Source organism: Arabidopsis thaliana, chromosome 5 (assembly GCF_000001735.4).
Source record: "Arabidopsis thaliana chromosome 5, partial sequence".
Taxonomy (NCBI): domain Eukaryota; kingdom Viridiplantae; phylum Streptophyta; class Magnoliopsida; order Brassicales; family Brassicaceae; genus Arabidopsis; species Arabidopsis thaliana.
The window spans coordinates 5,560,101-5,572,443 of NC_003076.8; the positions used below are offsets into that span (position 1 = coordinate 5,560,101).

The window sequence follows — 12,343 nt, forward strand, 5'->3', positions numbered from 1 at the left end:
TTGATCAATGCTACGTACACACGTAACACGTTATCTCATTATTCCAAAAAGAAACATTTTGTATTCACAGGTGAGAAATACTCCTGCGACCGCGTATTCCCATTCCTTATTTTGAAATTCCCCAAAGTACCCTCATCGTCTCTTTCAGTGTGCTTACACGTTTTTTGATACCCGAGATTAACGCCTCCCTACGACATTCTTTTTTATTTTCCCATATTTTATTCTGCAAAATACCAAAAACAAAATTGCTTTATACTAACATGATATATTAATGACATTAATCTAAACAACGATATATTAATGACATTAATCACAACCATTTCCCCTTTATTATAAGAGGATTTCGTAATCTTACATTTCTTAATGCCATTATATTTTTAACTTGCGACTTCCCGAGAAAATTCAAATTCACTTGAGTTATTTTCAAAACTTGGATTCTACAGTATCTGTTTGCTATAAACACTTGTAAATCACTGAACTGAGATCAAATAAATTAGAGATTTCTTTAATCTTCTATGGTAAGTAAATTTTCGGTATCCCTATTCAAGAAAGAGAAAAAAAATGGAAACAATATTTAACGCGTTAAAAGATAAATAAGACCACAAGAGTTAAAAAGAGTTGTTCTTACTTTCTTCTCTACCTTGTCCGAAAAACCTCAGTCCCCCCCCCAAATCAATTAAAACGTTTCAAGAAAAAAAAAAAAAAGTGTACTACGTCAACTTGTTTTTTCCGGCGGCGTTCCACCTTCGTCTTCGCTGTCTCACCGCGTCATAAAATTTTCTACCTTAGTAAAAATTTCGAAATAGATCGTAGAGATCTTCCTTCTTGATTTGTCGTCTCGATTCTACAAAATTTGGCAATTTCTTTGTTTTATATATATTTTAAGATCTTTGAATATATATTTTGGGGATAAATCGGCTAACGTGTATTAGTTAGCAGGAGTGCTCAAGTATTTGCTCACGACTAAGTCCTTTTCTCCTCTTCTTCTTCCTTTCACTATCTCTTCTTATCAAATGCCTCATAATAATATCCAGTTGGGTGGCACGACACGACCGCGTTGAATACTTCAGACGGATTTGTTAACAACAAAGTCTCTACTTCTTCTTCTGTTAATTACTATATAACTCAAAGATCTGAGTTTCTTCTCTCTTCTTAGCGTTCCTTTCCTCTGAAGGTATTGTAAGCAATCTCGAGTTTCAAATCTTGTTTTATTGTTTTCTTATAAGTTCGTGGTGGGATCGTCTCTTTTTGTCTGAAAATGTCTAAAGCCTGTGCTTAAAGAAAGATGTGTGGGCTTTTCGAGATATTCTCGGATTTGAAAGTTTGAAACTTTGAATTAGTGTATTCGTCTTGATAACTTTAAAGGTGGTGCCTTTTTGTTGTAGTAAGCAATGATTGTTACCTTTTCTTTTCATTTGTGTGAATGTTGATGATGAGTTTGTTGTTAGATCGATATATATATATTGATCTGTTTCTTTGTTGATGTTTTTGAATGAATTTAAGATGTCTTTGTTTCTTCTTTTGCTAATTTTGTCTTTGACTTCTTTCTGCAGGGATCTGCCAAGTTAGATCCTAACTATGGCATCTAATAAGCATTTTGATAAAAGTCGATCAAATCTATCAAACAACTCTGATATTCAGGAGCCTGGAAGGCCACCTGCTGGTCACTCTGTCAAATTTGCTCAAAGAACTTCCTCGGGTCGCTATATCAATTACTCGAGGGACGATCTTGATAGCGAGTTGGGCGGTCAAGATTTCATGAGCTATACAGTTCACATTCCTCCCACTCCAGATAACCAGCCAATGGACCCTTCCATTTCTCAGAAAGTTGAGGAGCAATATGTCGCTAACTCCATGTTCACTGGCGGTTTCAAGAGCAACACCAGGGCTCACCTTATGCACAAAGTTATTGAGACAGAGCCTAACCATCCACAAATGGCTGGCTCTAAAGGATCGTCTTGCGCGATCCCTGGCTGTGATGCTAAGGTTATGAGCGATGAGAGAGGTCAAGACCTTCTTCCTTGTGAATGTGACTTTAAAATTTGTAGGGATTGCTTCATAGATGCTGTCAAAACCGGAGGTGGGATTTGCCCCGGGTGTAAAGAACCGTACAAGAACACGCATTTGACCGATCAGGTTGATGAAAACGGTCAGCAAAGGCCTATGCTGCCTGGGGGTGGCGGGTCAAAGATGGAGAGAAGATTGTCGATGGTGAAGTCAACTAATAAATCAGCTTTGATGAGGAGTCAGACTGGAGATTTTGATCACAACAGGTGGTTATTTGAGACGACTGGAACTTATGGTTATGGGAATGCTTTTTGGACAAAGGACGGGGATTTCGGGAGCGGTAAGGATGGAGATGGAGATGGTGACGGTATGGGTATGGAGGCCCAAGATTTGATGAGCAGACCGTGGAGACCGCTTACTCGGAAGCTGAAAATTCCTGCTGGTGTTATTAGTCCATACAGGTATAAAAATAGACAAGTCTATTGTTTGTTGTTATTGTTTAACTTTACGAAACCTAAACATGTTAAAAGAGTTCTTTTTTCTTTCTATGCAGGCTTTTGATATTTATCCGTATAGTTGTTCTTGCATTGTTCTTGACTTGGAGGGTTAAACATCAAAACCCAGACGCTGTATGGTTATGGGGAATGTCTGTGGTTTGTGAGCTATGGTTTGCCTTGTCTTGGCTTCTTGATCAGCTCCCTAAGCTATGCCCGATTAATCGTGCCACCGATCTTCAAGTCTTGAAGGAAAAGTTTGAAACACCGACAGCCAGCAACCCGACCGGCAAATCCGACCTTCCTGGATTCGATGTCTTTGTCTCTACTGCGGATCCGGAGAAAGAACCTCCTCTGGTCACTGCTAATACCATTTTATCTATTCTTGCTGCGGAATATCCTGTTGAGAAGCTTTCTTGCTATGTATCTGATGATGGAGGGGCGCTTCTTACGTTTGAAGCAATGGCTGAAGCTGCTAGCTTTGCCAACATTTGGGTTCCTTTTTGTCGTAAACATGCGATCGAGCCGAGGAATCCTGATTCCTACTTTAGCTTAAAGAGAGATCCTTACAAGAACAAAGTGAAGTCTGATTTCGTGAAGGATCGTAGACGGGTTAAGCGTGAGTTTGATGAGTTTAAAGTCAGGGTTAACAGCTTGCCTGATTCTATCAGGCGACGTTCTGATGCTTATCATGCCAGAGAAGAAATCAAAGCCATGAAGATGCAGAGGCAGAACAGGGACGATGAGCCTATGGAGCCCGTGAAGATTCCTAAAGCTACATGGATGGCTGATGGTACTCACTGGCCTGGAACTTGGTTGACTTCTGCCAGTGATCATGCCAAGGGAGACCACGCGGGTATCATTCAGGTATAAAGTCGGTATAAGATTCAAGATGTTATTATTTTATTCAATATCTCATTTTGTTTTGGCATATTATCGATCAATGCAGGTGATGTTGAAGCCACCTAGTGATGAACCACTACACGGAGTATCCGAAGGGTTTCTTGATCTAACCGACGTGGACATTCGACTCCCGCTCCTTGTGTATGTTTCTCGTGAGAAGCGACCTGGTTATGATCATAACAAGAAGGCTGGAGCCATGAACGCCTTAGTCAGAGCTTCTGCGATTATGTCAAATGGACCGTTCATACTCAATCTTGACTGTGATCATTACATATACAACTCTGAGGCTCTGAGAGAAGGCATGTGTTTCATGATGGATAGAGGCGGGGATCGTCTTTGCTACGTTCAGTTTCCGCAGCGGTTTGAAGGTATTGACCCATCTGATAGATATGCTAATCACAACACTGTCTTCTTTGACGTCAACATGAGAGCTCTTGATGGGCTTATGGGTCCGGTTTATGTCGGAACCGGTTGTCTCTTCCGAAGAATCGCGCTTTATGGATTCAATCCGCCTCGAAGCAAGGACTTTTCCCCAAGTTGCTGGAGTTGTTGTTTCCCTCGTAGCAAGAAGAAGAATATTCCTGAAGAAAACCGAGCTCTGCGTATGAGTGATTATGATGACGAAGAGATGAATCTCTCTCTAGTCCCGAAGAAGTTCGGTAACTCAACATTCCTCATTGATTCAATTCCCGTTGCTGAGTTCCAAGGCCGGCCTCTCGCGGACCACCCTGCGGTTAAAAACGGGCGTCCACCGGGTGCACTCACCATTCCTCGAGAACTTCTTGATGCATCGACTGTAGCAGAAGCCATTGCTGTTATCTCTTGCTGGTACGAGGATAAAACTGAGTGGGGATCACGTATCGGATGGATTTACGGTTCAGTCACTGAAGATGTTGTCACAGGTTATAGAATGCATAACCGAGGCTGGAAATCGGTTTACTGTGTGACGAAACGGGATGCTTTCCGTGGCACAGCTCCTATTAACTTGACGGATAGGCTTCACCAGGTTCTCCGTTGGGCTACTGGCTCGGTGGAGATCTTTTTCTCCCGTAACAACGCTCTTCTCGCAAGCTCGAAAATGAAAATACTCCAGAGAATTGCCTACTTAAACGTCGGTATCTACCCGTTCACATCGATCTTCCTCATCGTATACTGTTTCCTACCAGCGCTCTCCCTCTTCTCTGGTCAGTTCATCGTCCAGACGCTCAACGTCACTTTCCTAGTCTACCTTCTCATCATCTCCATCACTCTCTGCTTACTGGCCCTCCTCGAGATCAAATGGTCAGGAATCTCACTCGAGGAATGGTGGAGAAACGAACAGTTTTGGCTCATTGGAGGAACAAGTGCTCATCTCGCAGCTGTGCTTCAAGGTTTGCTCAAAGTTGTAGCAGGAGTCGAAATCTCCTTCACGCTCACGAGTAAATCCGGAGGAGATGATATAGACGACGAGTTTGCGGATTTGTACATGGTGAAATGGACTTCACTTATGATCCCTCCGATTACCATCATTATGGTGAATCTGATAGCGATTGCGGTTGGATTCAGCAGGACGATTTACAGTGTGGTTCCTCAGTGGAGTAAACTGATTGGAGGAGTGTTCTTCAGTTTTTGGGTTTTGGCACATCTTTATCCATTTGCTAAAGGTCTAATGGGAAGAAGAGGAAGAACACCAACGATTGTGTATGTTTGGTCTGGTCTTGTGGCCATTACCATTTCTCTTCTTTGGGTCGCCATTAATCCACCGGCTGGTAATACTGAGATCGGAGGAAACTTCAGTTTTCCATGATAGGTTGATTTCTTTCTTGTCAAAAATCACAATACAGAACAAGAAAAACTCGTTGTCTTTTTATTGTATTAAATCATATTCCTTTATTAGATTTTTTGTTTTCTTTCTGTCTGAAGATGATGATGGATCATGTTAGGACAAAGATCGGTTAAATATAGTTTGAACGAGTGCAGGAACTTAGTTTCCCTCGTTGTCCTTTTTTGGTTCTCTGTTGTATCATTTGTTTATGAACATGAATGCTTTGCTCATTACCTTTGTTCCACTTTCTATGTAAAGAGGCCATTTTTTCACTGTGGTCGTATTTGTTGTGACTTGTAAGTAACCTTTGATTTGTGGTGGAACTAGACAGTCAGCTATTACTAAAATGGTGTACTAAAAACCAGAATATATATACATATTTGGTTCTTTACGTCTTACTAAAGTCATTAAGTTTATCTTGTCATCTTCAAAATTGCATGTATAAGTTTGCTACAAGATATTAGAAACCTCACATTTAAAAGTAACGTCAAATATAAGTAAATTTTGAAAAACCATGTACTCTCAATAATTGGTTTTTGATTGAAGACTTTTGAACTTAATCTGATACCAAATTTTGACAATCACATGTACCCTAGTGGTTTATCAAAAAAAACTAATCTTATAACAACATTCTATGGATATGGTGGGAATATGTCACATATATAAGAAACCTTAAAGTCCTGATTTTGATAACCGAAATGAATTTTAATTTGGATCATTTGGTTTTGAGTTTTTCTTTTTCTTTCTAAATCTAAAATAACTAGAATTGAAACCAAACTAACAAAAAAAAAATGAAGTAAAACATGAGAGTGACTCATCTACCCAAAAAGTCGAACAAAACGAGCTATATCTAGTTCATGGAACAAGATTGGGTGGACTCATATCTGATTTAAATCAAAATAAACTGTAATAAAAACAAAATGTTAGTACATGAAAAGAATTCTCATAGAGAAAAAGTCGTACACGCAAGCTAAATCTAATTTATGAAACATGTTAGGGTATAGGTATTCCTACAATAGTTTTATATGAAATACATTATTGAGAAATTTAATACTTATGAAAAAATTTAGACGTGTCTTTCAATCTTCATGACTCAACGTGACAACCATGTGCGAATGCAATTATGAATTATGCAACGCATTGTCGATTTATGGGTGCAGGTACGTGAATAATTTTTGAACAAGAATCTTATGTATTTTGAGATTAAACGCATGTCGTTTGATAGATCTTAGAGGAAAGAACTTTACCGATAGTCGTATGGATTATTTATATAAAAGTTCCAAGAAACACATTATAGAACGTTAATCAAAATTTTCTAATTGAAATTATTAGTTACTTGTTCGTGATTATTGATTCAACCAAATTCTTCTATTAGGGTCTTTTTATAGGCAAACGTATATATATTATTTAATATATTTTCAAAAAAAAAATCCTCTTCGACATTTTATTATTGTCAAATGAAACAAAATATATTAGAAATTAATAAATTGGAATAATTAAGAAGTTATGTTTTGGTGATCTATAGTATTATCCACAGTAAATATCACAAATTATACTAGTTGAACAAACTATCTACAAACTCGTTCACCATGCGGATACCATGACCTTATGACCACTCGATTGGGGGAAAACAACACACGCATGTCCAAAGCTAAACCTTATCTATCACCTACCAAAATTCTTCACCTAACTATGAGAGATTATATCTAAGTATCCCACCAATCTAATCTCCAAAAAAACCCCAAAAAAGAACAAGAAAGTTTCTTGTTACAAAAATGAGAGCTATTCAAACTCATGTGATAACCTTCTGCATGTTAGTCATCATCGTAACATCATCAACAAGAGCCCAAAAGAGTCCTCATGTGCCTAACAACCATGAACTTTCTATCGCCATCGAAGAAATGGAGAAAGCAAATTACTTCTCTTTTGTGATGCTCATCAACATGTTACCATCCGTAAATCCTCGATTCTTAGCCAATGTCACATTCTTGATGCCAAAGGACAAAACCCTTTCTACATCAAACATTATTAATCAACAAGATTCGGTTACCGAGTTCTTGCTTCGCCACTCAATCCCTTCTTCTCTTCTTTTCGAGCACCTTAATCTCATCCCCAATGGCTCCATTGTTCCTTCCTCTTTACCACATTACACCCTCGAGATCTCCAATGGTGGAAGATCAAACTACTTTCTCAATAACGTCAAGATTATAAGCCGCAACATATGTAGCTTAGGCTCTATCAAATGTCATGGAATCGACGGTATACTACAATCTCCAAGTACTGTCGACGACGATTCTCCTCGAAATAATCACACATTACCCTTCATTTCTTGCCCTAGCAGTCACAACAATAGTGACCAAAATAGTCATAACAATAGTGATCAAAATAGTTCTCGTCCTGCTGATCATACTCTTACCGCTCCTCCTCCAGTCAGCAGTCCGATTAGCCAGCCAAAATCAGATTCTCCTAGCATCCATGACGTGAAAATGCTGACTTCGATCGTTATTCCTTTGTTTGGATTATTAGCGAGTTTGATCGGCATGTGAAGTATAATACTGCACATACCACATATAACACTTAGTTACGTTGTGTCATTGTGTGTAATAGTACTCTCTTGTTATAGTTTATATTTACTATATACATGTAAAAGAAAAAAAACGATGAACCTTATTGTAACAATCAGTTAAATTATGAGTTTAGTTTTTAAATTTCCTTTATAATATTTCTTTAGAGACTTTCCTCCAAAATTATTTGTCTGACAACCCTTTCATTGTACTCGGCCTGGTTAGATATAAATAATAAACTTATGCTTACAAGTTTTACATGATACTATCTATTATGGTATATATTAATAAAACAATATTATATTTAAAAATAAATCACACAAATTATACACTAAAAAAATTTGAACTTTATAAAATGATAACTTATTTTTCTAAAATGAAATTATAACTTTTGTTAAAAACAAGAAACAAAATTATTTAAAACGTCTATCAAATGAGTCGGGTATTCGGGTCAAGTATCCAGACAATTGGGTAAAACCGACCCAAGATCTAAAGTCTTTTGTTTTCCTTTCCTTTCGCAGAGAAACCCTACTAAAACCTTTGGCAACTTTCTCTGCCTCCATTTCTATGGATTCGAATTTCTTGTTCATCAAGCCAATTTCGTCCTCTTAAATCCTCTTTACACCAATTTTTAAAATCCCCTTAAAATCGGTAAGAACCCTAGTCTATTCTCTCTTCATTTCTCATTCCCTTTCGAGGAGACAAATGGCTCAGAAAATTGCGATTGGTGTGATCTCAGCCCTAGCTGCCTCCGCTTCTCTCGCGCCGTCGAAATTCGCTGCTGCAGATGGACCTTTCACTTTCTCTGGCTTCTCCACTTCTCCGTCTGCTTCGATTCCTCAGCAGCAAGGTTCTACTCCGCCGGCGTCGGAATCTGGGAAAGAACCGTCTGTTGCTGGCGAAGAATCTGATGCTCCTCCTCGGATTCGGAACAATAATCCGAGAACAACTTCAGCTGGGTTTGATCCGGAAGCGTTGGAGCGAGGAGCAAAGGCCTTGAAAGGGATCAACAACTCAGCTCATGCCAAAAAGGTCTTAAGAACTAACCCAATTCTGTTATTTATAGAAGCTATACATAGATACTTCCGACTAGAGATTCTCAAGTAGATAAGAGTTGTGTATGGTGTAGCCAATGGAAGATAAGTTCGAGCTATTAAGTTTTCTCTAGTAGTATTCTGGGATGGATGTCAATTTTTTTTTCCTGTGTTTATCAGTCATGCTTGGCCTCACGATTGATGATTTGGTTTCTGATAGGTATTTGAAAGTATTAAGACTCGAGAAGAGACGAGGCAGGCTGAGTTTACCGCTAAGGCGCAGGAGTTTAAAGCTATGCAATCCCAAGCTGAAGCTGTGAGTTTAAAGCTATCTATCTTTGTGTTTTAGTTACTTATATCGTATAGGTGTTCTTTCGTAGAACCTACCAGAATCAACTTTGCAGCGACATTGTAACTATATCCGTTGCTGTTACATTTTTGTTGCATCATTCATTATTTTACTTTGAAGATTCTTGTTTTGTAAAGTTATGTTCCTGACATTTTCCATTTCGCAGGAGAGGCAAAGGGTGATATATGAGGAACAGAAGAAACTTGCTCAGCACCAAGCACAAACAAAATCACAGATGGCCCGCTATGAAGATGAGTTAGCAAGAAAAAGGATGCAGGCATGCGATTCTACATATACTTTTTATTTATTTATTTAACATTGGGAAATTTTATTCTCTCCAACAACTTATGCTGTGTATCTTGTTACAGGCTGAGAATGAAGCCCAGAGGACAAGAAACCAAGAACTTGTGAAAATGCAAGAAGAATCAGCAATTAGGCGGGAAGTAGCTCGACGAGCTACTGAGGAAGAGATTCAAGCCCAGAGACGACAGACAGAGAGGGAGAAAGCTGAGATTGAACGTGAGACAATCAGGGTCAAAGCTATGGCAGAAGCTGAAGGGAGAGCTCGTGAATCAAAGCTTTCTGAGGATGTCAACAGGAGAATGCTTGTTGATCGTGCAAATGCAGAAAGAGAGAAATGGGTTTCTGCCATCAATACTACCTTCGATCATATTGGAGGTCAGACATTAGTGATAAACAGTATCTCTCTATCGTTTTTTTTCATTCATTGTAGAAGCTTTCCTGTGGCAGTTTACCCTGGTAGTAATTAGAGTCTAGAAGTATTTATAATAGGCATGTGACTCTCTTAAATACTTCTATGACTACACTTTTAAATAAATGATTGACTCTTTACCCGTTTTCCTAGGGGGGTTGCGTACCATTCTAACAGATCAAAATAAGCTAATTGTTGCTGTTGGAGGTCTAACCGCTCTTGCAGCTGGGATCTACACAACGAGGTAAAGACTAAAAATGGTTGAGAAAAAGTGCCACTCATGAGTTCTTGTCGTTAAAGGTTGAGGAACTCAGTCATCTTATAGATTGCTTGTTGCAGAGAAGGTGCCAAGGTTATCTGGAGCTACGTAGATAGAATATTAGGACAACCTTCTCTAATTAGAGAATCATCGAGAGGAAAGTACCCTTGGTCTGGTTCTGCTTCTCGTGTCTTGTCCACATTGCGGGGTGGTGGTAAGGAGTCTACTTCCAAAACTGGAAAAGGGTTTGGTGATGTTATCTTGCGCCCTGCTCTTGAAAAGAGAATCGAACAGCTAGCTAATGCAACTGCCAACACAAAAGCCCACCAAGCACCTTTCCGAAATATACTTTTCTACGGTCCACCAGGAACAGGGAAGACAATGGCTGCCCGAGAGCTGGCTCGAAGATCTGTATGTATTCCCTACATTTCTGATGCTTACAGTTATTATATCATGTATGAAGAGTAATGCATTTTTCAGATCAAGATCTTAGTTCTAGGTTATACATGGGCATTAAAATTGTAGAGTCTCAGGCTTGTTACTTCAATAATCACTTACGTACTTTGATCTGTTACCATTCAGGGTCTAGATTATGCATTGATGACGGGTGGAGATGTTGCTCCACTTGGAGCTCAGGCTGTAACAAAGATACACCAACTGTTTGACTGGTCCAAAAAATCTAAGAGAGGCTTGTTGCTCTTCATCGATGAAGCCGATGCATTTCTGTGCGAGTAAGTCGCAAATCAGATGCTGATGATAATTAAACTTAACTCCGGCGTTTGAGTTATTAATGTGTTGATTTGATTGCAAATTTGACAGGCGGAACAAAACATACATGAGCGAAGCCCAAAGGAGTGCACTAAATGCCCTCCTCTTCCGTACGGGTGACCAGTCCAAAGACATAGTCCTAGCGCTTGCCACAAACAGACCTGGTGATCTAGACTCAGCAGTGGCTGACCGTATCGATGAGACTCTTGAATTCCCCTTGCCTGGAGAAGAAGAGCGCTTCAAGCTTCTAAACCTCTACCTAGAGAAGTACATATCTAAGACGAATCTAAAAAAGCCGGGTTTGCTCCAAAGCCTTTTCAAAAAAGAGCAGCAGACAATTGAGATAAAAGGCGTTACTGAGGATCTCCTGAAAGAAGCTGCCGCCAAAACAAAAGGGTTTTCGGGTAGAGAAATCGCGAAATTGATGGCAAGCGTTCAAGCTGCTGTGTATGGAAGCGCAAACTGCTTATTGGACGCAAACCTTTTCAGAGAGGTCATTGATTACAAAGTCGCAGAGCATCAACAGAGAAAAAAACTAGCTGGAACCGATGCAGGTAACAAGAAGAAATGATATCATAAAAACTTATCATCAACACAGGTATCTGCAGGTGTAGATTTGAACAAGACTTAAAGACTCAAAACCCTGAGCATTATTCTCAAATGGGTTTAGGCAGGAAAAGCTTTCTTATTTCCAAATTGTTTCTCCCTGTGATTCTAAAGGTGAGATATCTATGACTGCTTCAGAATCTTCTTCTTTTTTTTCCTTTCTTAGCCATTACCATCTTGAGTTGATCTTGTCATATCACTCCTTGGAAAACGAGGCAATACCAGTCTTTTTGTGCGACATTTCCCAGTTCTGACCATCATAGCTTTTGACCTCGATGTGAGCCAGTGTCCCCGACTTGACACACTTAACTGTGACAGCGACTCCATCAGGGTTAGACCTCGGGATATAAAACGATGTGATCCCACAAACCTTGCAGAAGGTATGTTTGGCCGTGTGAGTCCCAAAAGTGTAAGTAGTAATGAAGTCCTTTGAGTCATCAAGAAGCTCAAAGTTGCTTGAAGGAACAATAAAGTGAACATTGCCTCTCATTGAACAATCTGAGCAGTTGCAGCTCCAAGCAATCACACTTCTTGCTGCTTTAACTCTCCATTTGATTTTCCCACAATGACATCCACCTTCATGAAATATTAACTCTGATTCCATTCCTAATTATTGCTGAAATCTACAATCACTCCATCAGTTTAAGAATTTAGCCAGAAAAAAAGAAATATGATCAGCAATAGTTGATTTAAAGAAACGAGAAGATAAAATAGATTCGAACCAGATTTTGTTGACCAGTGTGTTTATTTCGCGATCGATGAAGATTCTCAGATTTTGTTCAGACGAGATGCGTCTACGAATATGTGAGCGAGACTTTTTCCTTCCACAAACTAAACTTATCG

General features: G+C 39.2%; 4 protein-coding genes across 5 annotated transcripts; 3 read left to right on the forward strand and 1 right to left on the reverse strand.

Moving 5' to 3' along the window:
* Positions 1–506: 506 nt before the first annotated feature.
* CSLD2 (cellulose-synthase like D2) lies at positions 507–5,560 on the forward strand. Its single transcript, NM_001343473.1, has 4 exons — positions 507–1,174; positions 1,554–2,468; positions 2,561–3,368; positions 3,451–5,560. Exons 2-4 carry the CDS (start codon positions 1,579–1,581, stop codon positions 5,188–5,190), a joined length of 3,438 nt encoding a protein of 1,145 aa, NP_001318575.1. The 5' UTR covers positions 507–1,174; positions 1,554–1,578; the 3' UTR covers positions 5,191–5,560.
* Positions 5,561–6,899: 1,339 nt separating this feature from the next.
* AT5G16920 (Fasciclin-like arabinogalactan family protein) lies at positions 6,900–8,028 on the forward strand. The gene has a single exon (NM_121698.2). It carries the CDS (start codon positions 6,984–6,986, stop codon positions 7,752–7,754), a length of 771 nt encoding a protein of 256 aa, NP_568341.1. The 5' UTR covers positions 6,900–6,983; the 3' UTR covers positions 7,755–8,028.
* Positions 8,029–8,287: 259 nt separating this feature from the next.
* Positions 8,288–11,759, forward strand: AT5G16930 (AAA-type ATPase family protein). The gene is made up of 8 exons (NM_121699.5): positions 8,288–8,804; positions 9,027–9,122; positions 9,322–9,432; positions 9,524–9,833; positions 10,021–10,111; positions 10,207–10,537; positions 10,709–10,857; positions 10,946–11,759. The coding sequence occupies exons 1-8, from the start codon at positions 8,478–8,480 to the stop codon at positions 11,463–11,465; spliced, it is 1,935 nt and encodes a 644-aa protein (NP_197195.2). The 5' UTR covers positions 8,288–8,477; the 3' UTR covers positions 11,466–11,759.
* On the reverse strand, positions 11,450–12,305 carry AT5G16940 (carbon-sulfur lyase). 2 transcript variants are annotated; one of them, NM_121700.5, is made up of 2 exons: positions 12,223–12,293; positions 11,450–12,123 (listed from the first exon to the last, which is right to left on the reverse strand). In NM_121700.5, exon 2 carries the CDS (start codon positions 12,102–12,104, stop codon positions 11,697–11,699), a length of 408 nt encoding a protein of 135 aa, NP_197196.1. In that variant the 5' UTR covers positions 12,105–12,123; positions 12,223–12,293; the 3' UTR covers positions 11,450–11,696. The 2 variants fall into 2 exon arrangements, with proteins under 2 accessions (NP_197196.1, NP_001154714.1); NM_001161242.1 differs by having other exon boundaries at positions 11,666–12,116; positions 12,223–12,305.
* Between the last annotated feature and the right edge of the window lie 38 nt (positions 12,306–12,343).